This window comes from Thalia democratica, chromosome 5 (assembly GCF_965202585.1).
Source record: "Thalia democratica chromosome 5, ktThaDemo2.hap1.1, whole genome shotgun sequence".
NCBI classification, from domain to species: Eukaryota; Metazoa; Chordata; class Thaliacea; order Salpida; family Salpidae; genus Thalia; species Thalia democratica.
In genome coordinates, this window is record NC_139169.1 from 42105173 (window position 1) to 42131575 (window position 26403).

The 26403-nt window shown below is 25.9% G+C and overlaps 1 protein-coding gene across 1 annotated transcript; it reads left to right on the top strand.

Annotated features, from left to right (window-relative positions):
- Nucleotides 1-881: 881 nt before the first annotated feature.
- Nucleotides 882-8651, top strand: LOC145835963 (sodium- and chloride-dependent transporter XTRP3-like). The gene is made up of 10 exons (XM_082943734.1): nucleotides 882-1131; nucleotides 1793-1950; nucleotides 3228-3432; nucleotides 4012-4129; nucleotides 4552-4636; nucleotides 4928-5169; nucleotides 6115-6226; nucleotides 6747-6957; nucleotides 7380-7524; nucleotides 7875-8651. Exons 1-10 carry the CDS (start codon nucleotides 906-908, stop codon nucleotides 8224-8226), a joined length of 1854 nt encoding a protein of 617 aa, XP_082799860.1. The 5' UTR covers nucleotides 882-905; the 3' UTR covers nucleotides 8227-8651.
- Nucleotides 8652-26403: the final 17752 nt, after the last annotated feature.

Below are 26403 nucleotides of genomic sequence, written 5' to 3' on the forward strand. Positions count from 1 at the left end.
GAAGCTTTTAGAAGTTTAAGAGTTTTGTCTGTTATTAAATTAGCCAGCTTTAAAAAAAAATCATTTAAGTTGTTTAAAAGAATTAAGAGAACTTAGTTTCCTTAAAACTTTATAAAGTGTCATTTATATTATTGGCTTTAACTATTCTATTCTAAAAACAACTTCAACAAAGTGAATGAGAAAAACATAATATATTTGTTTCAAATTTAAAAATTACATAACAGTATCAATCACTGTTATCAGAATTGTAGTGTATTTCCTTAAAACTTTATAAAATGTCATTTATATTATTAACTTTAACTGTTATACTCTAAAAACTACTTCAACAAAATGAATGAAAAAAACATAATATATTTGTTTCAAACTTAAAAGTAACATAACAGTATCAATCACTATTATCAGGATTAGTCCACATATATTAGTTCGTTTATGCAAATTCATCTATTATAAAAAGACTAATTGAATGACTTCAACTTTGTTACTATAACTTGTAGCTTTTTTTTCTATGCTTATGTTGTTATACTCTATTTCACAAAAAGGCTATAAATTGTGGCCTTCAAATAGCAACACACTTATAAAAATTACAATTTTTAGTTTTGTCAACCATAAAAAAAACTTTTTAAGGAAATTTTATGATAGTATTAAACTGTCACATTAACTATGAGATCTTTTACTTAAAAAGCTTGTGTACTTTTTTTTGTTTCTAAGGATAATAAGTAAAATTTAACTGAACAATACCTAATACTTTAAGATTTAACTATAATTGAAAACTCAACTTTTTCGACAACTCGATATAGTTTACCTCTTAAAAAAATAAGTAAAGGAGACAGCTTTGTTTTAAGTTAAGAATCATAAAGCCAATCAATTTGTTACAGATTTTTACGTATAGTTAAATATACAAAAAAATGGGTCGCAACAACACAGCAAGTTACACTCAGGCATCACACAACGACGAAAAGTGTTTGCAAAACTTCAGCTCGGTAGAAAGTAGCGATGTGTCATCAGCGGAAAACGACCAGGGCAGAGAAAATTGGTCGAACAAAGCAGAGTACTTGCTGGCACTAGTCGGAAACGCTGTTGGAATTGGAAATATTTGGAGGTTTCCTTTTCAGTGTAAAATGTACGGCGGAGGTAAGCTTTTTATATAATTGGTATATAAGTACTAAAAATTTTAGACAATATATTTTTGTGTAGCTTTTGCTATAAGTTTTCTAAGTATAGGAAAATAATCTTTTTAGGTTAAATTTTATCTTATTTAATAAAACTAGTATATGTTTTTCAAATTTAAGTTATTTAAAATTTTCGTGCTCGATATTATCATCTAATGAAAAAAATAACATTAAAAAGTTTACTAAGTTGATTAAGAATGAATAAATTTTATAATTTAGAAAAAAAAAATTAAAAGTTTTACTTTTAAAATAAATTTTAGCCATTTTTATGATAAAATAAGGCAGAAAATGTGTTATTAAAGTCTTGAAGTTTAAATAACAATCTTAAAATTAATAAAAAGTAAATTGTGTTTCTTTTGTGTCTGTTATTGTTGCTTTTAAAGTAACTAAATTTAAAACTTCTAATATTTTTTTAAGTATAAAAATGTTTTTGAATAAAACTATTACAGAATCTGTACATATAGATGCATATGGCATTATTTAGTTTCTAATTTCTAAAACAACCTAAAATGAAAAATATATAATTATTCTTTCAAAACATTTATTCTACATCCAGCAGTTGAGGTCTCTCTATTTGTTTACTTACAACCAAAACATATAATAAAAAAATATATTTGTAAAAGGTGCATTTTTGATTCCTTATTTCATTATTCTGATGATGATCGGCTACCCGCTCTTGCTGATGGAGATAGGACTCGGCCAGAAGTTTCAGTGCGGGTCGGTTGCGATGTGGAGGAAGTTGTCACCCTATGCTGCCGGTGTTGGCGTGTGCTCTTTGATTGTTAGTTACATTGTTGCCTGTTTTTTTATGGTGTTAACTAAAACTTCAGTTACAGTTATGAGTTTGTATATGAGAGCGTCTTTTGAAAATGATACGTAGTTTATATTGATTGCTTTAAAACTAAACACTTAAATGTAGTAAATTTTAAATGTATATTAGTGCGTAACAAAAGTAAGTTGCTTTTCACTTTTAAGTATTTAAATTATTATTTTATTTCGTTTTTTATTTAGTTTAAAAGTAACTTGAATTTTGATAAAATAATTAAAACTAACCTGTTTACAATAGCATTAAAAAAAAAATCCCTTATTAAGCACAAACGTGTTTTTACAAATCATTTTTTATAAACAAAATTTTAGAGACTACATCTCTAAAAAAACTTATATCACCTATCTAATTATTTTTTTTGAAACTTACAAATATCTTACTAACACTAAAGAAAGCGTTGCAATATAACAGTTGTAGTAAAACTTTTATTGCAATTTTGTTTAAAAATAAATAGATGAATGCTTTTATAACAATAAAATGCATTATAAGTTTTATGTTAGTTTTTTATAAACAAGCTTTGATTTTACCACTTTTTAGTCTGACCACAAGCTTTTTTTGATTTTAGATATAAGCTTCGTTCTTATTTAAACCTCATCAGTCAGTCATAATCGAAGAAACTTGTAGCCATAAACCTACAGTCAATCATACATTTTAAACTGTTTGTATTTTGATGACTACAAGCGTTTCGGTTACGGCTGAGTTTTAAAAAAACAACTAAATCTATACCTAAATCTACAAAAAGCTTGTGGTCTGATGACCAAAACTTATTAACTTGAGCTTGTGTTTCTCGGCCTATGAAATTTCAGGCTTCGACTTTAATAACTTTCGTCGGTGTTTTTTTAGCTTGATAATAAATATTGTATGAGCTAAGCAGCTAATTTACATGTCTATTAGCTTTTATAACTTTCAAACTTTAGTTCAAGCTTAATTAAGTTTTAGAGATCTTCTAAAAGCACAAGCTATTCACTTATCGATAAAGAATAAAAATGACAAGAAAATTAACTTGATTTTGTAATGATCGTTTAGTTTTACCAGTTTAACTATTTAAAACTTAAAGTCTTATTTATCAAATTTTATCAAAACAAAAAACTAAGGTTTAAAAATAAAACAAACATTTCCTGGAAAACTGTTTGCTTATAAACCAACTATTTATATATTTTTTTACTACTTTCAAAAATAAAGCATAGTCGTTATAGTCAACAAACATAAACATTTACATAAAAACGCTTCAGACGGGTATATGCCTGGGCAGTTATTACATGGTAGTCGTGTCATGGAGTTTTGTTTACTCGGCCAATTCAATGAGGTCGCCTTTGCCATGGCAATCGTGCTCAAACACAACCAAGCATTTGGACGAGTGCCTGAAAAGCTCTCCCTCCGAATATTTTTGGTTCAGAGAAACTTTGAGCTTGCCTGATACACTGAGTGAAAGTACAGGTTAAATTTTATTTACAAAAGTATACAGCTAGGTTACAACATAACTAATGTAGCAAAATGCTAAAAGATTATTTTGTCGTTGATACTTGTTTGCAACATTATTTGTTCAGACGTTTAAACCCCTGAATGCAAAATTAACTTAATAAGTCAGTTTTCTGAGCTTAATAGAAAAATTTTTAAATTTTGTTCTCATAACTCTTTTTTAAATTTTAAAGCTTTGATATCTAGCATAGTAATGACTTTAAACTAAAAATCAGCTATACACTGAATAAATCATGGCAAAAACTGAGCACTATTAACTTTTAGAATTCTATTTGTATAGCATCGGAAACTTTGATTAAAAAATATATGAAATAAATTAATAAGCTTTAATTGATACACAGTTACAAACTACTACTTATCTTACTAAAAACTTCAAAATAATACCATATTTTAAAACATAATTAAATTTTTTTTTTTAAGCGATGTTTTTAATCTAAATATACACGCTAGAGTATTACTGTAATTCAACTAAAATATTTTTGTAAGGTGTTTTATAACTGTAAAGAAAACAACTTAAATAAAAAATATTTTTTCCAGGTTCATTTAATTGGCAGACTTCTCTTTCATTGCTATGCTGTACATTGGTGGTTTTTCTAGGTTTAAAAAAAGGTGTTAAATCCACAGGAAAATGTATGTACTTTGGTGTTCTTTTGCCGTGAGTTGTTGATGTTAACTTTTAAAACCAAAATTAATCCTCAGAGATTTTTTAATGATATAAGAAATTACTTCTGGTTTATTTTATTTTTCATTTTCTAATCAAACTAAATCTCTGACATATAAACGATGTAACTAGTTGTGTAAATAATCTTTAAAAAAAAATTAAGTGACTGAATAGCACGCTTTAATACTCTGTACTAAAACTAGTTAAAGGATAGGTTAAAAAATTAGGTCAAGTCGATTGACGTTTATGGGTTAAAAACTAAAGGTACCCCTAAAACATCCCTATAAATTAATCAGCACATTGTATACAACTTTTCTTTTTATTTTAGGATTGTTAGGTAATTTGTTTTTTCCGTTAGACAATAAGTGTTTTTTTTTTTTTTTTAATTCTTTACATTTAATTTAAAAGTGTTTTAGATACGCTATACTTGGAATATTTTTCGTTCGTGCTTTAACTTTGAATGGAGCAATCGAAGGAATTTCCTACTTGTTGAAAGTTGATGTAAGCTAGTATAAAAGTTTTACTAAATAAAATAAAAACTTCAAAAAGGTTTACCTAGAAATAAAATTCATCAAAAAAAAGAGCTTAAAACTGTTAACTTAACATAAATCTTGCAGTTTTACAAATGCTTTAAAAAAATGAATACAATTCAAAATTATTTTGTCAAACTTATGTATTAAATTTTTTATTAGCTCTGTACCACCATAAAAAACAAACCTAAACAAAAACTTTAACTACCGCCTAAGATTACTTTTTTTTTTTGTTTCTGATAAACAAACCATATACAAACAGTGGTCGAAATTGTGCGAGTTCTCGGTGTGGCAGGCAGCCATCACCCAGATCTTCTTCAGCATCGGGATCGGGTACGGAGCTTACGGAGCTCAGGCGTCATACATGAAGCGCAAGAACAACTGCAAGTTTGACGTTATTTTCGTCGCCACCGTCAACTCTATGACGTCACTGTTGGCCACCGTCATCGTTTTCGGCATCCTCGGTTTCCGCGCCGCCATCAAGAGCCAAGACTGCTACGAAAAGTAGGAATTGGTTTTCACTAATAAAACAACTAATCAAACATTTCATATTTAAGTACTTTTTACTTGGTTTGAATAAGTTAAAGTGCTTGAAATGGCCTTTAATTTTATTTTTTTCAACTAAAATCTTTAAAAAATTTAGCCATTTATCTTGTATGAAGTTTAACAAAAAACCCCAATGAAAATATAATCTTCAAAGTTTAGTACTTTTGTTTTAAAACTACTAATATTAAAGAGTTGTAAATATAGTTAAAACTTGTTTTTAGTTATCATTTCAAATTTTATACATTAACCTTTAATTTAATTATTTACTATAACTTATGCCCCATAAATTTACCATGTTTATAACTTGCATTTCTGTATTTTTGGGTTTAAAGTTAAATTTGAATGTTGTTTTAAAACTGCTTATGTAACTTTATCTTTTTTTGTGACTATGCAATTTATTGATTGGCTGTAAGCGTTTTAGCATGGGCAACCGTGTTTGTTTAAATAATTAGCTTGCTATAAAAAAGTGTTTTACGCTATTAGTTATTAAAAATTGTTTTTATATAAAGCAAACTATTTTTGAATATTTAAATAGTTAGACTAATTTTATTATGTAAATTTAACTTGGCCTTTTAAAAGCTATTAGGTTAAATTATAAATTCAAGCCGTATGATATTTTTTAACTTAAGCATAGTAAATTAATACATATCTTTTAGATTTAAGAAAAAAAAGGTAATAAACAAACAGTTTAAAAATAAAAAAAAATTCAATTGAAATAAAAAAATAACAGTAGTATTTAATACTGTAAAATTAAAATATGTCATAGTAATTAGATAATTATATTTCAATTAAGAAAAATCAACAAGTATTTCAAGTTTGTAATTACTTTAACGTTTCAAATTAACTTTTAACTATTTAAACTTATTAAATTTTAAACTGGTAAATATTTTAAAACTTTTTTAGTCACGCAAGTTTACTCAATACTTCAGTAGAAGAACTTAAACAAGTTACAAATTTCACTAGTTTTGGAGAAATAAACCCAATTAACTGTACTTTAGCAAAACAACTGGACAAAGTAAGAATTAATTATTAGAAAGTTACAATAAAATAAAACTTTCTAAACCTACAATTAATTCTTAAGCGTGTAAATCAAAATTTTCATTTTTTCACTACTTTATAGACGTATACGATTGTACACAACCAATTATAATGTAAGTAGACTATCACAAAAGTGTTTTTGTTTAACTTTTTTTTTTCTAAAAAAGTTATATAGTAACGTATTGTTAAAAAAAAAAGAAACTTAGGATTATTTTAGCTTTTTAGATTATTAGCGCTTCTAAGTTCTTAGATTATTAAACGGTTTTCTGTTTAATGAATATTAATATATTATATACTGTAATATTTAAGGTTTTCTTATTAATCTGTTTTTGAAATAAGTGTTAGTAGACTAGTTTAAGTACATTTTGAAAAGTTTCATTTAAAAAAAAATTGTTTTTGCGACAAACTGGAATATATTTAATACTCTAGAAAAATAAAACTGCAATCAGAAACTGTTTTAAGTCCACTTAAACTTACTCATAAGAAATAATTTCTAGGCTTCCGGCGGTCCAGGTCTTGCCTTCATAACATTCGCAGAGGCTATAGTCAACCTTCCGTTTCCCAACATGTGGTCGCTCATGTTCTTCGTCATGCTCGGAAGCATCGGGTTGTCGTCACTAGTGGGCGTTTTCACCGGCATCGTCGCCTCTTTCGTTGATTTGGGAGTCAGGATGTCTAAGCTGAAGCTAGCCCTCGGACTTTGCATTGGTTAGTCTTCATGAGAAGCTAATGTTTTTCTGTAATGATACTTTCGATCAGTGATGATCAAAATTTTTTTGCACCAAGAACACTTTTTATATTTTTTGATTACTGTTCTGTATGGCTATGCTTGCAAAAACTCTAAACTTAAACGTAGTTTACAGGAATAGTATTAGTATAAGGTAGTACTTTTTCTTATTTTATAACTAATGCGGGTATTTAACTTTAAAAAACCGCTGATAACCAAGCAAGCCGCTGTAAACTAAAAAAAACAAGACGTGTACTATTAATTACTTACTGTAGAGAAAAAAATATATGACAAGTAAACAAAAAAAAAACATTTAAACTCGTGACAAAACGTTTTTGTTTCATACTTCAAAAAAAATATTAAAACTGAGGAAAAACTTTGAAATTTAACTTTATTTTTACAGGAATGATGTCTATCGCCTTACCGTACACAATTGATTTCGGTTACTACCTGATAGATATATTGGACAGCAACGTTGGTAGTTTGACACTGTGCACCATTGGCCTTCTTGAAGTTGTATTCACTTCGTACGTTTACGGCATCGACAGGTATTTTAAGTTTAGAATAATGTACTAAATGAATAATAACTGCTTATTTAATATTTTCTATTATTAGTATATTTTAGAATTTGAATTTTGAAAAATTGTTTCTTACGGCTCACCTTTTTAAACAAATGACTATTTTTACATCTTATTTTTTACTCTAGTTAATACTATTTAGCTTTATCAAAGTTAACGAAAATATTAATCATGTAAATGAATAAAATAATTGTTTGCATTAATTTTTAATTCTCTTTTAACTAATATCGTGAGTTTTTACACGATATTAACGTAGTAACTTATACAAATTAAAATTATGTCCAGAAGTCACATAAATAACGTCAGTTAATCTAAAACAGATTCATGAGGGACGTTAAGGAAATGTCAGGGGTCAGCCTGGGAAAATACTGGAAATACACACTTAAATACGTGTGCCCGGTTCTACTGATTTCGTTCTTCGTAGCAAACTTGATCCGATACGCCACTAATGCCCCTCTCACTTACACCGCATGGAACAGCTCAACCGGAACGCAGGTCAACGTGCCATACCCGACGTGGGCCTACTTCCTCTTCATCCTGACCTCGGTGTTTTGCCTGGTCGCCATTCCGGTGGCTGCGTTGCTGGCGAGGTTCGGTAAGTTCAAAACTTCCCGCCACACAGACGAAAAGGAAGGTTTCTACACAAGCAAGGAAATGGAAGTTTTTGCATAAATGCTGGTTAAAAAAGGCTGTTTTAATGTATTCTAATTTCTACTAAAGCTTAAATTATTAGCAAAATATCCACTAGTTAACTTTAAAAGTTATTACAAAATTAGGCTGACAAAAAGTTTCTGAATAAAAATACGCACTAATAAACTATAAAACTCTAATTTTATTAATTTTGTTTTCTTACATAAGAAATATTTTTTTATAGAAAAAAATCAAGAATTAAACAATTTTTTTCACAAGCTTACCAAGCCAATTGTTGCGAAGAGCAACAAGTTATTAAGGTTTTAAGACATTTATACTAATTTGTTTGTTGTCAGTAATTTTTTTGAAACGTACATATTTAATTTATAAGTTTTGCGTTTCATATTTTTTTATTTGTTAGAGTATTTTTGTGTTTACCTGTTTTAAAACACAGTATGTTTTCAAAAAAAAAAGTATAAACATATTAATATTGTTAAAGTTAACAGTAAATGACGATAATTGCAAGCCGTTTTTCTATAAATTAATTTAATTTTGGTTTTTCTTTATTTGCTAATTTGATTCTGAATTTAAAGTCAAGCTTTTTAATTTCTAAAAAAGTTTTCTTTCTTGTGTTTTATGCTGATAACAGTATGCCTTGTTTTTGCTAGTCTTAAAAAAGTGCAATATATTTTCTTTGTGTGAAGAAATAAATTCTAATGTCAGAAAATTATAAAATAAACTACTATAAGTTTAATGTATTATTTAAGCATACATATTGAAAAAAATATATACTTTTTGGTTGTTATTTTATGAACAATGTAATAAATTTTAAGTGTTTTGTTTTAAAAATTTTACTTTAGTTTTTTTTTTTATCATAACTGATTATTTATACAAATAGTATTTACATAATACCAAAAAAGTAAGTAAAATAAGTATTTTAAAGATTTTTAAAATACTTTACTTACATGAAGCTTTTTAGCTTTATTTTATTTGTATGTTTTTGTGATACATAATCCAGAAAAATTCAAAAAAATATTCGATCAATTATGGTTGATAAACTTAAAAATTAACTTTGGAAACGTTTTTTTTGTTAAAAAAGTAGTTATGTTTAAGAAAATTATTTGTGCACACTAATGTGCCAAAAACATGCTTGTGTTTTAAATTAAACTTTTTGTTAATCCAAATCAGTAATTTAAAAAAAAAGATCGATTTTGTACCGAAAAATTTTTGATTATACCACTTTGATCATCAGACTACAAACTGTAGGTAGACTGATACCTAGGTTTTGTTTGAAATTAATCAGTCATTTGCGACCAAACAAACTTGCAATCGGTAATCTACTACCGAACATGTTAAACTTTTAGTAGATTTATGGTGAATGTTTTTCGTTTGTGACTGACTTAAGAACTTTAAACAAAACTTAGGTCTATGCATACATATTTCTAAATCAAGAGAAAAATAATATTCAAGTCATAACAAAAAACTGAAAGACTTAATTTCAAAATCAACGTACTTGACTCTCAAGCTTATATTTAAAATGTATAACTTTGTAACTACTTGGCCCAGTTTGGGGAAACCCTGCACTAGGCTTTTGCTCTGGTGAATTTGACCGATTCTTTCTTTGATTAGTTTATTTGTTTTTTATTAAGATTGCTATATCAGAAAAAAAAGAAATTTAATTAGAAAAAAGTTATAACAGACTTAATTTCTAAATCAACGTAGTTGACCCTTCAAGCTTAAGTTTGAATATTGACAAATAAGTGATTTTCAAAATTAATTATTTAATCATTTTATGTCTACCTTACAAACAATACCACAGTGCAATGGTTCCTCAATTTTTGAGAAGTTGTATACAACAAATTAACAAAAAATACTAAAATTTTTGTCTTAGACAACATGTTAAAAGGTATCTGTGGTGTGAGAATTGATAACCGAAAGATTTCTTTATGCACCAGATCATAGAACCAAATAGTTTGAGCGTATTTTTTTATCGTTCGATAAACTATACTACGTGCGCACTAGATTGTTTATAAATAGTAAAGTTTGCCGAAGTAAAAATTACGATACAAAGTAAGATAAACAATGTAAGGTAATGTGCTTAGTTATGTAATACTAATTTCTTAATTAATGAAATTACTGAGCAGAGTAAAAATGTTTCTTTGCACATTTCTGTACCTATTTGAGTAGGTAGGAAAAAAAATGATAACGCCAACAAGCTCAATTCTATAAAAATTAAACGTTTAAACAGTAAATGAAAAGTTTAACTGTTTAATTTTATGCAAACAATATATTTTACTACTTTTGTAGCTTTCTTATGGTTCTACGCAGCAAAGCCTTAAGTTTTATAAGCAAAATAAATTTTTAACGATACTTATTACAACATAAATATTTAAACGTTTCTACATTTTAAATAATTCATTTTAATATTCATCATTCTTTTCCAAATATACTGCATACTTTTCAAACAAAAAAGCCCTTAACTGTAGATTGAACTAAAGTTTTATATCATTTTATTTCAAAACGTAGAAAAAAAACATCGCTTTTTTGTTAGTATTTTTGTTACACTAGTCATGTGTATTAGGTATAAAAACACCGATGCACAGAAGTTTGCTTAGTAATTTTTTTATTTGCACTAAATAAGTATATAATTATAAGTTTAGATTTATTTCAGTCAAGGTTGTATACTCTTTAAAATTATTAATTTCTACAACTATAGTATACTTCAATTGATCATTAATAAAAGTTAAAGTTAAATCATTAAGTTTAACTTATAAATTGTGTTGATTAGTTAAATAATTACTTAAAATATTGATTACTTTTGTCCATAAGAATATATTCTTACCCCATAGCATGGTGTTTTAATTGATCTTTTAAATATTTTTTTTTAATCTTTATTTTGTTATCTATTATTTCGCTTAAATAGCCTACAAATATCCTTCTTAAATAAATAGTTTAAAGTTTTAGAAATTACTAAGTAGATTTTAGAAAAAAGTTGCTAAAAGTATTAAAATGATCACAACAAAGCAACAATATTGAGCTTCAATATACTTATTTAGCGTAATATCTTTTAAAAGTGTTCTTTTTTTTCTCTATATGTTATTAATATGCAACTAATAAATTAAAATAAACTACATGTAAAACTAGAATGTTTTTTAAAATATTTACTAAAAACTTTTTATAGTTGTTTATTTTTATGTTAAAGTTTACAACAAGTTTTATGTAAATAAACAATATATATAACATATAAAATACATAATCAATATATATACAGATTATCTACATCTAAATATTAAATAACATGCATTTGTACTACACAAAAACTATAATTTTGTTTTGAAATATTTTGTGTTATAAAAGTTTGTTTATCTAAAAGAGATTTTGATAAGTTTAGGAGTTACTTGTATTTAGTCGCTACTGACTTAAGGCTGCTTAAAAATCATCCCATACTGAACTTGGTTTTGAAAACTTATGCATAATTTAAATTAGTTTTAATATTCTAAGACTAGCGTGTTTTTTGTAAAAGGAGCTTTAAATTACATACTTTACAACCGCACATCTTAATACTTTTGAAGCAAACACCTTTTTAGATGTTCTAACAAGGTATTTTTATGCTTTATTGTGATTTTTTTTGTAGCCATATATTTTATTTTAAATAGAAAATTTTAGAAACCCTATTTTTTTTACCTGAAGGTTGTAATACTTTGTTTTGAGAACAGTTATCTACAAAATAAAAAGAGCGTCTGTTTACTACAATAGTTAAATAAATTAATTTAAAGAAAAGTTAAAGCTTCTTTTGTGTTTTAATATAGCTTTATTTACCAAAGCTTAATAGTTTACTTTACAGTTAAACACTAGATAGATACTTACTCTTTTAAGTTTATGTACTTGTTTTTATTTGTTTTACGTCTGAATGAAACGTTTGTAAGTTTCAACAAACTTTATTTTATATAAATCAAAACTATTTTGAGTTTGAATGGTTTTAATTCTACTAAAAGTTAACTCTAATAACTTATTCTAAATTACTTGTTAGAAAAATGATCTAATTACTTCAATATATAGCTAACTAAGTTTATTTATTAAGCAGTAGCTATACGTAACTTGAGAAAAACTTTCTTTGTAGTATGAAGTTGTAAGCTTTATGTAACAATATTTGCATGTATTTATCACTAGTAGTGATTCACATAGTTGCTATACTTTAGAGCTTTTTTTGCGCTTATTTAAGTTATTTAAATTGTGCTAATTCGCATAAAGGTACTTAAAAGTTTGTTATAATCTTGATTAGCTTACAAGAAATCTTTTTCAGTAAGAATTTTTTGAAATAATTTTACTTTTGCAAAAATTTTTTGTACGAAAAATGTTTTGAAAATAATATTTCATAAGATATTTATAATTTGTTTATTTTAATTAAAATTTGAAATTGAGTAATTAACAAAATTTTCTTTTTACTAAAAACTATAAGTTAAATGTTTTTTATTTCTACCTAATCAAAGTATTTTTTTTAGTTTAAAAAGATACAAAATTTATCATCACTTTTTGAAAAAAAGAGTCTAGTAAACAATACATTAAAGTGGTTGTCTTTTTAAAGGCTTAGAACGTGTAATTACGTTACAGTACATTTAAGTTAATTTGACCTTTAGTCAAACTTATTAGTTATCAATTGTTTAAAATTTAAAGTCAAAGTATTTGACTGTCTAGTTTAGTTAGTCTTGGAGTATTTAAAAACTGCTTGATTCTAAATGTTACATTAGTAAAAGTTTACAATTAAAAAAATCTGTGACGCTTATGTTTTTATTTTATACTTTTCAATAATTTGCTAGAAAACAAAGTTAATTAAAAAAATAGTTTTATGTTTAAAATTACTTTATAAATATAAAAACTAATCTATGAAATTCGAGTAAAATTAATAAATAGTTTTTTTTTTAACGTAAGTACTTATTCTTTTTATGGTAAAGTTTGATATTGTTTATCATCGAATTCTCACAAGAGCTTAACCAAGAATTTTTTAAGCTATTTGCTTTAATTTTTGACATACTTAATAAAAAAAATTGTGAATTTCTTTAAATTATATTTTTCAATTCATCACTTTATGTTCTATTTGTTTTTACTTAGGTAGTACTTTATTGTTATAACATATTTAATTATCAATACATAAAATAAAAATAGTTTTTTACTACTGATTTAAGATTATTTAAACAATTTTTTTGTTGTTTTAATACAAAACATTAAATAATAGTTATAGTTTAAAGTATATTGAGTTATATAACAACATTTTAAGGTAAATATAAAAACACTACTTGTTGTTAAGATAATGCAAATTAATATATACAAATAAATAAAAGAGCAATGTATATAAATATAATTAAATGTATTTTAATTTTAGATACTTTGAATCAAAAAAAACTCAAAATCTTAAGGATTTTTAGAATATAATGATTTAAAAAAAGTTTGATAGTAAATATAATATTGGACTTTAAGTACATTAAAAACTGAAAAAAATTAGCAAAATTTCGTTTTAAGAAACATAATAGTATGAGAAAATAGCTATACGTTAATCGTTGCAACAGTATTTTAAACGTATTGAATTTTTAAACAAGCAAAGACACAATAGTAAATTTCAAAATTTAGTTTATTGATTTTTGCCTTACTCTTTTAGCAAAATTTATTAAGCATGTTTTTTTCTAATTTATTTTGAAAAGTACCACGTCAGTCAAAGTAAATTGCTTATTTGAATTTTTTATTTGATCATTCAAAACTTTTACTCACTTTTCTAAAATCTTGTTTACAAATTATTAGTTTTTAAATACCTGCAGTTTTATTATTGATGCTAGGGGTTTTCATTGAGGTAAATACGTGTTTGTGTTTATAAAAATTTAAGTAAAAGAAAAACCAAAAACAAATGTTAATTTTTGCGGTTGCAAAATAAACGCATAAAAATAATGAAGCTTCTTAGAAGAAATCGGGTTTTTATGCAATACAGCCTTAGACGTATAGTATTTTTTATTGATTTTTTTATTCGTTTAAAGTAATGCTTTTTTTTTAATAAAATATTATTTCAAAAAGTTTTTTTCATTTACTTAAATATTGTTGGTAGATTTATTTAAAGCTTTTGTTTTAAACAACTAGCCTTAATTATAAAATAATTCAGATTTTTTATTTTATTGTTTATTAATTTTATGTATTTATTAATTTTAAACTAACAAAACTCAATGCTATTAACTTAAGAAAACAGTAGAGTAATGGTTAAGTTACAAAAAAACTTCTTTAGATCAGGGATTGGCAAACTATGGCCTGAAAAGAAAAAGTTTTTTACCGGCGAGGAGCTTTACAGCTAAAATCAAAATACTTTAAAATCATAAAATAAAAAGTTTTTGTCGTAAAGACTTGAAATTAGTCTTTTAATTTATCAATTAGCCCTAAAATAATAATACTTTGTATAATTTTCTTTAGATAAAGTTTTTAAGAAAATACCCTTTTAGTTCAAGTATTTTGTTTTTACTTATTGAAACTACTGGTTTATTTATTTTTAATATTTCCTTATATAATAGGATACTTTTCAGCTTAAAACTTTTTACATGTGGCAATTGTCACAAAAAGACTTTATAAAATATTTAGCTGATTTAAAAAAATTTCATGCCAGCACTTTTCGATTTTTTTAAAACCACCCTAATGCAAACTGTATGGGATCTAAAAAATGTGACCTTAGAGTTTTTAGGTCATTTTTTTTTTCTTGTGGTAACTATCTCAAAAACACATTATGCGCAATTCAAAACATTTAAAATAAAATTTACGGAGACACTTCTTATTTTTTTCAAACAAAAATAAAAATTGACGAACAGTATAAAAAACTACTGAAAAAATCCTCCGAGAAACTTTATTTAAATCGTTTTAAGTTCCGAAAAATATGCACCGTATTATATATATATAGACACACACTTCTGAGGAGATGCATAAAGCATCGAAACTAAGTAAACGATTTGAAAACTAGTTGTTTTTTTTTAATTATAAATATAGACACACATATGTATACTTATTTAATCATTTGTAAAATAAAAACTTATAAATTAGTAAAATGTTGCTTTAGTATTTTTATTGGCATCCCTTAACGCAATTTAAGTACAACTTTCAGAAAAACAAAAATGAATAATACAACAGTGTCAGCGAATGCTAGCAACGAGCATCATGCAATGGTTTACTTGACGAGCGATTACGTTTTCCAAGCAATCAACTTGACAATTTCTGTGTACCTGCTAATCGCCTTAACAGTGTACCAGGTAAAAATCGAAATAAAAAAAACAAAAACAAGAGAAAAAATATTTCTCAACTTCATGTGCTTCACCAACGTCCTCTGCGCGTTGATGTGCGTCGCGAAAGACGTGCCGATTTTGTACATGGAGAACAAACCGGGATTGTTCTGCACCCTAATGGTCAACATCGCCGGCGGAGTGCCGTACTTTCTCGGGCTGGCGACAGCCTTCGGACTCCTCTGGTTCCGCCAGCGCAAGCTCTACTCGGACCCGGTGCTGAAGGGGCGCATGTCAAGGGGCTTCTCTGTCGTCAACTACCTGCTGCTGGTCTGCTTCCTCCTTCTCCTGCTCGCAATTGTCGTGCTCTTCCTGCACGAGAACGACTGGCAGCAAGTGGACGGCGTTTGCGTGCAAAAGTTCGCGGGAAGAATCAACATGCTGGCGACCACCTTGTCCTACTGCGTGCTCACCGTCTGCTGCCAGGTGGCGCTGTTCATGTTCATCGCGCAACCGCTCACCAGCTGCCTGATGGGCGGGAAGAAGGGAGAAAGTTTGGCGGGAGACCTGAGGAGGATGCTAAAGAGGCTGCTAGCGTGCACGCTGGGCTGCTGCGTCAGCTCGTTGCAGCTGAACGTGTTCGTGATGCTGGTGGAGAGCAACCACGTCTACTTGTACTGGCCCAACTTGTGCGGGCTGGACCTCATCATCACCGCCGTTTGCGTCATCGGCACGTTTTCAAACTGGCGGCAAAGGTTGTTTCCGTATTTCAAAAAAGTTGAAGAGCAAGACGGAGACGTTGAGGTGCGAACTTTAGAAACAAGAGACTAATAAAGTTTATGTAAAAATATACAAGAGCAGTTTTATAATGTTGATTACACTAATCGGATTAAATATTAATCTATATAGCTGTGTTTGTTGCATTCTGCTTGTTTAAGAAAGTAAACTTAAACACTTAGAAAAAATTTATCTGCTTTATTGTAATTTTCAAGTCTTTGTTCTTTTTTCATGCATTTGATATTTTTTTTGCTGCCTGGCGTATGGTATGAAGTAACTTTCATTTAAACTTTTTAGCCATTTGTATTTAAATTAACTTCCAACAGTTTTTTATGCTTTTTTGAATGGTGTTGTTTGTGTCGCATTTCTAAACTTTAGGTGTTCTAAATTTTTTAAAATCACCTTACTCTTATTTAAACAAAGTTTAAAGCATAATTCATTATAAAAACTGGCTATTTTTAACTTTTGATTTAATTTTTATTTTTATAAACTTTCAAAAAGTAACTTCTATGAAGAATAATATTTGTTATTTAGTAATTTTTTATGTGTAACATTAAATAAAAAAGCAACATATAAATATTTATAATCTAAATCGTTTTAAACGTTAAACATTTTTTATATGTAAAACTACTTTTAAAAGTTTATCATTTTATTGTAATACTTTTAAAATTTTCTTAAACTTTTTTTTTTAATCACTAAACCTAGATTAGAAAATTTACAAGTCTAAACAAAAATTCATGTGTATAATTCTGTCAAAATTATAACTTTTAAAACGTTTTTTTTCATTAACATCACTTAACATTAACCGACAAAAAATTAAGTTTTAAGTTAAAAACTAAAAGTTATGTCATTATATTTGTTTAGAAGTTCTTTTTTAATTAATTTTTATTACTGTATGAAATACACTTGTAAGATTTAAAAAATATATATTTAAGTTTAAGTTTAATTTTGAATTTGATTTTGTAAATTATAATGCTTAAAGATTAAAATTGAAATTTTTTTCAAAGAAAGTATATGTACATTGTTATTTCTTTTAATCGTAACACTCATAACCGAGTTCGGCTGATAGCGGGATTTTATAAATTTTGTATTTTTAAGTATACTGTTTTAGTTGTATGAAACAATAGGAGATAATTGAATCAAATATTAATGAAAAACACTTCCTTTCAAATAATTTATTAAAAAACTAATAAAGGCTCGTATAGTATAGAAAAATTAGTATTAGAAATATACAAAGGTGCACTCCATCAACACAGGATATCCTCTTTATGTGCAGGCTATGCAGCCATTTGAGTTACGATCATCAGTGTCGCACCTGCCTCCAAAACCACAAGCTTTAACTGTACTCATGAGTATCAGGAACATCATGAATATTACTAGTGACACTGTGTTACTGAACATATTTGATTTATATTGCACCTGCAAGTGTTTATATTAGCTTCAATTATTTTTTTAGTAGCGCAAAGTATCAATAGATAAAGTTAAAATTTAATGACCTTAGAAATTTTTACATTTGAAAATGTTTAATGTTGGTTGTAAGTTTGTTTCTAATCAATCTGCAAAATGAATTAGATATTTTTGAAGATATTATATTTCTATAACATTCTATTTCAAGTTTTTAAAGTTGTTTGGTTTCTTTGTTAACTTTTAAACGTCTTTTTATACATAATTTATAAACTCGTACATTTTTTTACTTCCTGCATGTTTAACATCATTTTTTTTAAATGGTAAAAGATATACAAAAACTTAAAAAAGGAAGCTTATTTTAAGAAAAAATCAGTCTTTTTTTATACAACCGTTTAAATTTTAGAAACTTTTAAGTATCTAGTAACCAAACTCTGCTTTAAACTTTCTAACAAAAACCTAACAACGCTTTTTATTCAATTGTTTTAAGAAAATTACAGTGTTACAAGAAACTAAGACATAAATTTTATGAAAAAGTAGTTTTTGTTGTTGTACCATTTTATCCAACAAATATTTATATAAACCTAAAACAAATGCTTAAACTGTAAAAAAGCGTTGTTTAGTAAAAAGTAAAGCGTTTGTGCGACTTTATTGTATATAAAGTGCTTCAAACAACAGCAACATTTTGACTGTAAAAAGTCTTTACGAGTAAATTAATTCAGGCCATTGTTTTTATAGTGACTGTAAAATGATTGCGTAACTGTGTTGTTTTATTACACAACACAAGTAATTTTGTCAAGTTTTTATTAAGTATTGTCCAACTGTATACACTTCCTTCTTTTTAACTGTGCTACCTTGTTTACGGAAGAAGTTTGGTTTGAAACTCTTGTTAGCCACAACACTTGTATTATAACGAGTTCATTCGGGTTTAAATAATATGGCGTCTATGAAATTACAAAAACTAAATAATGTTAAAAGCCATTTTTATTAGCAGATTGGTTTTAAAACTAATACACTATATATAATCAAACGTGCAAATAAATCGAATCTCCAACAGCTATCTTTTTAAATTAATATCGAGTACATAGTAATTACTAATTAAAGATGCTAAACTTGAAAATTATATTTCAAGACGGTTTTAATAAAATGATACTAAACTAGTGGTAATACTTATATTAAAACAAAGTTACAAGGATTGCCAGCTATAATCCAAACTTAAATATATAATGTTTATTTATTTCTACTTACTTGTACTAAACAAATATTTTCGGCAATTTGATTAAAAGTTAACAATAAACGAAATAATATTTAAGACAAGTATATTTTAAATAAATTGAAAATTTATTTCAAACCCAAACAAGTTTAGATTGAACTAATATCTTTAAAAATCGAAAGTACTGGTAAAAAATTTTATAAGACAAAAAAAGAGGATCTCGACATAAATTTTTAACGGTGAATTAATTTTTAAAAATACAATCCTTTTGCACTTACTAGTAAATAAATTATAAATATAAAGTATGTTTTTACAAACCAAAAACTAAGTAGAAAAAAAAACTTCTTATATTGTTTTATGCTTAAATGAATAAGTATAAAATATAATCTTTTTAAGTTGAAATTATTTTACGATGTTTTAATCTTAATATCTCAATCAGATTTAATCTTAATGCTTTCTTGAAGCTAGACTAACAATTTTTGTACTAACTAATTTAACTAACTTTGTAAACTATCAAACATATAACTAATATTTTAAACTCAAACAATAAAACAATAAATTATTAACTGTTTTAGTTTGAAACAAAGCTGATTTTGACAAAAATTACCTTGAGTTACATACCTAAGATTTTAAACAAATTTAAAACAATTTTTACAACTATTTGATTTCTTATATAAAAACTACAATAGTTCAAATTGTCTGACAAAAGCATTTAAAGTAGTAAACAATTTTATATATTTTTACTAGAGTAAATGTATTTATTTAATTTAATTTTCAGATAAATTTTTAGTTTAGTACTTGTTTCATATAAACTTTGAAATGTTTATATATTACATAAAGAGTTAATTTTATCTCGAATTAATTAATACCTTTTTAGTCTACTTAATATACTTGGATAGACTATTTTGGTAACTTAAAATTTTCAACTCATTTAAGAAATTTCGGTTAATACAAAACGTTAATTTCAAATTATCCGTCAGACACTATTTTACAGCTTTTTCATCAATATTATATACATAGTACTGTACAAACTCCTTTTTCACTCGATAGAATATTTTAAAGATACAAAGTACATTTAAATCCTTTTACACTGTAAATCTTTTTATAGCTGATTCGTTGATTTTTTTCCTATAAAAAGTTCTTAAATATTATCCTTTGATAAAGTATAGAAAGTTGAAAAATTAAACTTTCAGTTACTTTAGTATAAAGTCTTTTATTAACAGTTTTTACGTTTCTCAAAACGCCAAATTTTCTCACATAACTATACTGATAAACAAAATAAAAACAAATTATACAGTAATCTTCCTTTATTCTACCAACATATGTTTCTGTGTGTCAACGAATCAACACACTTCAACTGGGTTCTGTAAAAAATAATTACTGTAATGAGAGAATAGAAGCATAGAATAAAGTAGGTGTATATATGTTTTCATTAAAATAAGATATATTCTACAGATAATAGTTATTAATAGGTGAAATACTTAATATTAAATCCGACTGTTATAAAACTATATGATATTTGTAATTATTAAGTCTAAAATAAATAAGTAAGCTAAATTACACAACAAAACATAATATAAACAAACAACTTACGTTAATAGGAAAGATAACTAAATCAAAATTTACTGTCGTTAACTAACGAAAAAAATACATTCGTTACAATTAATAATTACGTCACAATGTAAATGAGGTTATTTAAACTATTTAACTTTATTGTAAGAACGTTAATTTTGTTTTTATGTAATCTATTTAGAACAAAAATAAAACATTAACCATTAGTTAGTAAATCAATAAAATTTAATAAAACTTAACGACGCTGAAGGCAATAAAAGTCACAGAAACTCGGTGTAACATGTATATTATATATTGAATGTTAGTAATGATTGAATCAAAGTTATATAGAATTAGGAAGCAGATTTAGTTCAAATGTAAAAATCAAAAAGTGAAAAAATGAAAAAATTAAACTTGAAGGAAAAAATTAAACTTTAAGGAAAAAACAAAACACAAAAAACATAATTATTACTAGGCTTACAATGTACTGACCGATAATTAATTTACAGCGACATACATAAAATCATAATGACCTGAATTAAATACATATAGTATTTTATAGTTAATAAAATAATTTATTGGTAAAGTAGGAGTCGGCTGTTTAATTTAAATATCCCATACAGATATTTTATATATCTAATAAGTAAATTGTGTTATATGTGAAAGTTAAAATGTAAAACAACAAGGTAGTCATATGCGGAAATGGAATGGAGCATCCTCCACCACGCCAACAATAACACCAGTAGCGCGAGCAAGATCTGCCAAATATGCAACCTTGAACGAATGGCAATTTTAGCAGAAGATAGTAAACAATTACTAAATAAAAGACGTGATATTTCAAACAACTGTGCACACAACCGACGGTTCTTCTTCAAATAACACCTTGGCGCCTTCTCACCTTTCATACTTTTCATTCACCTTCCACATACACACACACATTCACTTAACATATATCAATATAATTATATATCCTAAGTAACATATAGTTTTATTCATTATTATTTATATCTATTTCACACAAGTCACTTTCTATTCTCTGAAATTTCATATATTCACTTTACCCTCCGACTATAATTCTTCACACCTTTATATGTTAAGTTCCAAGTTTAATTGGAAGCCTGTATTCAAATCACAGATAAACCGTGCTTTTTTACCTACTACGCCCAAGAGAGCTAGTAGGTTTTTTACTGCAGGTTTATACTTAGCATATGACTACCTTGTTGTTTTACATTTTAACTTTCACATATAACACAATTTACTTATTAAATATATAAAATATCTGTATGGGATATTTAAATTAAACAGCCGACTCCTACTTTACCAATTAATTATTTTATTAACTATAAAATACTATATGTATTTAATTCAGGTCATTATGATTTTATGTATGTCGCTGTAAATTAATTATCGGTCAGTACATTGTAAGCCTAGTAATAATTATGTTTTTTGTGTTTTGTTTTTTCCTTAAAGTTTAATTTTTTCCTTCAAGTTTAATTTTTTCATTTTTTCACTTTTTGATTTTTACATTTGAACTAAATCTGCTTCCTAATTCTATATAACTTTGATTCAATCATTACTAACATTCAATATATAATATACATGTTACACCGAGTTTCTGTGACTTTTATTGCCTTCAGCGTCGTTAAGTTTTATTAAATTTTATTGATTTACTAACTAATGGTTAATGTTTTATTTTTGTTCTAAATAGATTACATAAAAACAAAATTAACGTTCTTACAATACAAGTTAAATAGTTTAAATAACCTCATTTACATTGTGACGTAATTATTAGTTGTAACGAATGTATTTTTTTCGTTAGTTAACGACAGTAAATTTTGATTTAGTTATCTTTCCTATTAACGTAAGTTGTTTGTTTATATTATGTTTTGTTGTGTTATTTAGCTTACTTATTTATTTTAGACTTAATAATTACAAATACCATATAGTTTTATAACAGTCGGATTTAATATTAAGTATTTCACCTATTAATAACTATTATCTGTAGAATATATCTTATTTTAATGAAAACATATATACACCTACTTTATTCTATGCTTCTATTCTCTCATTACAGTAATTATTTTTTACAGAACCCAGTTGAAGTGTGTTGATTCGTTGACACACAGAAACATATGTTGGTAGAATAAAGGAAGATTACTGTATAATTTGTTTTTATTTGTATTCCAGTGAAGTTACTTTACTAGGATCTTTTGTTAGCAAACAATTAAAACTATATTTTGAACAGTTATACTGATAAACAAAATAGAATACAGAAAACTAAAACCTCATGTACTGTAAAGTTATAAAACGCTGCTGTGATCTACTCATCAATGTTTTAAGTATATTATATATATATATATATTGTTTATTGAATGATGAAAAAGCGCTCGAAAAGTTTGGTCTAAGGACCTGGTGTACGAAAAACCTTTCGGTTATCGAGTCGTACACCACATGCTTTAACAATTTATTACGAACTAAACAATTAAATTTTTTAATTAGAATTTTTAAATCTTAAGAAATAAAACAATCAAAAAAATTAGATAATAGAAAAAGAAAATTAAACGAAAATTAATTAAGTTATGAGTTTACTTAAGAAAGTTCTATTTATAGTAAACTCAAAAACTTGCCTAATAAGGTAAAAGTAAAAATATAGTCTAAGCCTAAAACTCAAGATAAAACATAGAAGTAAATAATGTTTCTAGACTTAAAAAATTAACTAAAGTTGAAAATAAACTCAATTTAACTTTTATAACTAATAATATAGAAAATAAGTACTGTAACAATTGTACACTATGCATTTGATTATTAAAAAAAAACAAAAATAGAAAATAAAGTAAAATAAAGCAATAGCAATGCATAATAATAACAACAGAAAGTTTTCTTCTTTTAAATATTTTATTTAAAATTTCTTCTGAACACATTTCTAAGCCCAAAAATGTAACTATAAAAAAGCAAATGAAATTTGTAGACATAAAAAATAAAAAATCTTTTTAGGTTATCTCAAAAGATTAGATCAATTGATTATTAGTAAACTTGAGATGGTAATCTCAGCTTACCATTTATTTATGTACTTAACTCTCTGTTAAAAAGTACATCTATCACTTTATTTTTATACGAGCACAGTAAAAAAAAATATATATAAAGAAGTTTGTAAATATTCTGAAGTTAGCTCAAAATAGTAGTCTTAATAAATTATCTAAAAAGTTTAAATAACAATAATATTAATTGATGCTTTTGTGTTAAATCATATATAAGTTTGATTTATCCGTGTTTAATTATAATAAAATAAGTTCATTAATCTCAATATTTCATATAACTTATTTATTTAAATTAGCTTCCTTTTATGAAAACTATTCTTAATAAGTTTTAGTGATCTAAAATATTCTATTGGATTGGCAATTGAGCTGAATGTTGAACTATATGGTTATATATAAATATTTACATAAAGTAAAACGAAAAATTAATCCTAAAGTGTTAAATATAGTTTATTTTCACCGTTTATACAGCATATCGTGTTTTTACTTTATTAAGTAAGTAAGTTCATTTTTTGTTTTTTTTTTATCGTAAATCTTTCACGGGTCGAAATAGTTAATATAAAATTTTGCACCAGGTGGTGATTAAAAAAAAACACTATAAACTGAAAAAAAGTTCGTCTAAACAAAAATTTTAATGTATTGATCGTTAGTTAAACACTAGTTTTTACACAAACTAAATTAATAGCTTATTGGTGAGTTTTTCTTATGAAATAGTTTAAACTTGTATGTGTTGCACAATTTTCAAACAACAAAATAACTTCATGTATCAGAGATTTCTACTTATCTTGATTTGACCAACAAACCGTAACTGGCCGACCTCTGTCCTACTTATTTAAATATGTAGAGTTTGAAGTATACTACTTTGTCTGTTTTTTGTGTTTGTTTTTTGGTTCCTCTTATCTTAAACGTTGCATTTATAAACTAAATGTTTGTACTTGATCTTTATATTTATAGTTACAACTATTTAAATAAAGCTTTAATTTGATGTCTTTTTTAAAAAGACAAAAGTTCACTTCTTGAGCTGCATGTTCTTTTTATCTTTAATATTTTTATTGTTTAAATTTTTTAAAGCAATTTTTGGATTTTTATTAAAAGTTTTTTATACAATTTGTACAATGGTACGATTTTTTAAACCATAGAAATTTAATATCTCTTTCTATAGGTAAGACTTTTAAAATTTATTACTAATTTTTAAATGTAACATCTAAACCTCTTTTTATACAAGTGTCAATAGCTAAATATAGTCGTTTGTAAAAACATATTGTTCATAATTTATTACTACCTAATTAGGCATAAACTTTAAAAAAATTGCTTTGAAATTAGTTTTTTGTTATAAACTTAGACCGACTAATTACTTTTGTATGCTTACTTTATTTAATTTTTTATTGTAAAAGTGATAAGAAAAGATTCTTAAAATATAATTAGCAAATTTTAGTGTTCAAACACATGCTAAACACAATAAAACTTATATGTATATTCATACTGTATTGTTTTTATAAAAACCGAAAGAACCAATTCAAACAAAACATTTCAACTTTAAAAGTTTAAAAACTTTCCAAACTGAAAACAAACTAAAAAATAAACTTAAATACTTAAATAATGTCTGAGATTAAAAGTATTCGGATTTTACCTGAAAAAAGCATGGAAGAGCTAACAAGAAAAATTAAGGAGAGAAACAATATAAATAATGCCGACTTAAAGCGACATACTTCAGCAACAGATATAACAAGTAATCAATCTGAAAATTTGAAACAAACATTTCAAACATACTTGGAAACAAAAAAAATAAATACTAGAAACCATTTTACTAATAAACTTAAAAAGAAAAAACGAGAAAATATTAGTACTTTAACAAAATCAATTAAAAAAAGAAATTTGAAGAATGAAAATAAAAGCGAGGGCTCGTCAATTTTTGAAAAATTCCAAAATAAATTTTACGAAAACTTCAAGTCAAATAATTTACGACTAAAGCTTAAATCTCAGCCAACACTAATACTAAATAATAAAACAGAGGAAGAATTTAATAATGATTTGCTAAATTTAAAAAATTGCAAGTCGGCAAAAAATTTGCCAACTACTTGTGACGAACTGGAATCAGAACAACTTGAATTCGATGACAATTTTTCGGTGAGTTTTCACGACTCTTATACAGACTGGGACGATTCAGAAAGTGACATATCAGAACATATATATGAGAGTGTACAGAAAAGCAATGAATCTCTAAGAAAAAAACCTAGTGAGCCTTCTAACTTGAAGTCAAGTCTTACAAAGTTATATAAAAGTTTTACTAGCAAGATGAGAATTGTCAAACTTAATTTTTCTAAAAAAATTTGAAGCTCGTTTTTATAAATCTGAAAATTAAAAAATAATAAATATTCACCATATTTTTTTTAATCTCAATATAAATATATGTAGAAAATATATGAACGTAGCTAGAAGTTTCTTTTTATAGTTTGTCTAAACATTGTAGTATCTAAAAGTTTGTCGTGAAACTGAGTAAACTAAAGATTCAAAAATACTCAAAATTAGATACTGTATAATCTTTAACTCTGAAACTAGTAATAAATAGTTGTAACATTGAAAATTCGTACGTTTATTTTAAAAGTAATTATATGAAGTCCAGAGGGCACCTGCTTTTTTTTTCCGTTATAAGTCCAAATTAGAATCAGACTAAATACTAATGTATTAATTTAAGAAAAACCACTACTTTTTCTAAAAAAAGTACGGTGCTGTTGTTTCGTTATAGTGCTAAAGGTTAAATTTTGTCCCTTTAAATTTTGTAAATTTTTGAACGCTACATTAGTTTTTAGTAGTTTATTAACAACTGTAGCAATTTAAAACTGTAGCAAATTAAAATAAATTTATTAATTGTTGCTATAGGTTGATGGCACTTTTTCTTTTTAATTATATTTAACTAAACATGAAATTTCAAAGCTATTTAACTTAATTAAATTTATAAGTTGTAAAACATTAAGTAAAAATTAGTAGAGAAAACCTA

Bases quoted from the DNA above. Each gene is read 5' to 3' on its own strand.
- LOC145835963 (XM_082943734.1), top strand. From the start codon at position 906: ATGGGTCGCAACAACACAGCAAGTTACACTCAGGCATCACACAACGAC. The intron at 3,433-4,011 runs GTTAAATTTTAT...TATTTTTTCCAG, and splicing joins TACACTGAGTGAAAGTACAG to GTTCATTTAATTGGCAGACT. The intron at 5,170-6,114 runs GTAGGAATTGGT...AAACTTTTTTAG, and splicing joins AGCCAAGACTGCTACGAAAA to TCACGCAAGTTTACTCAATA.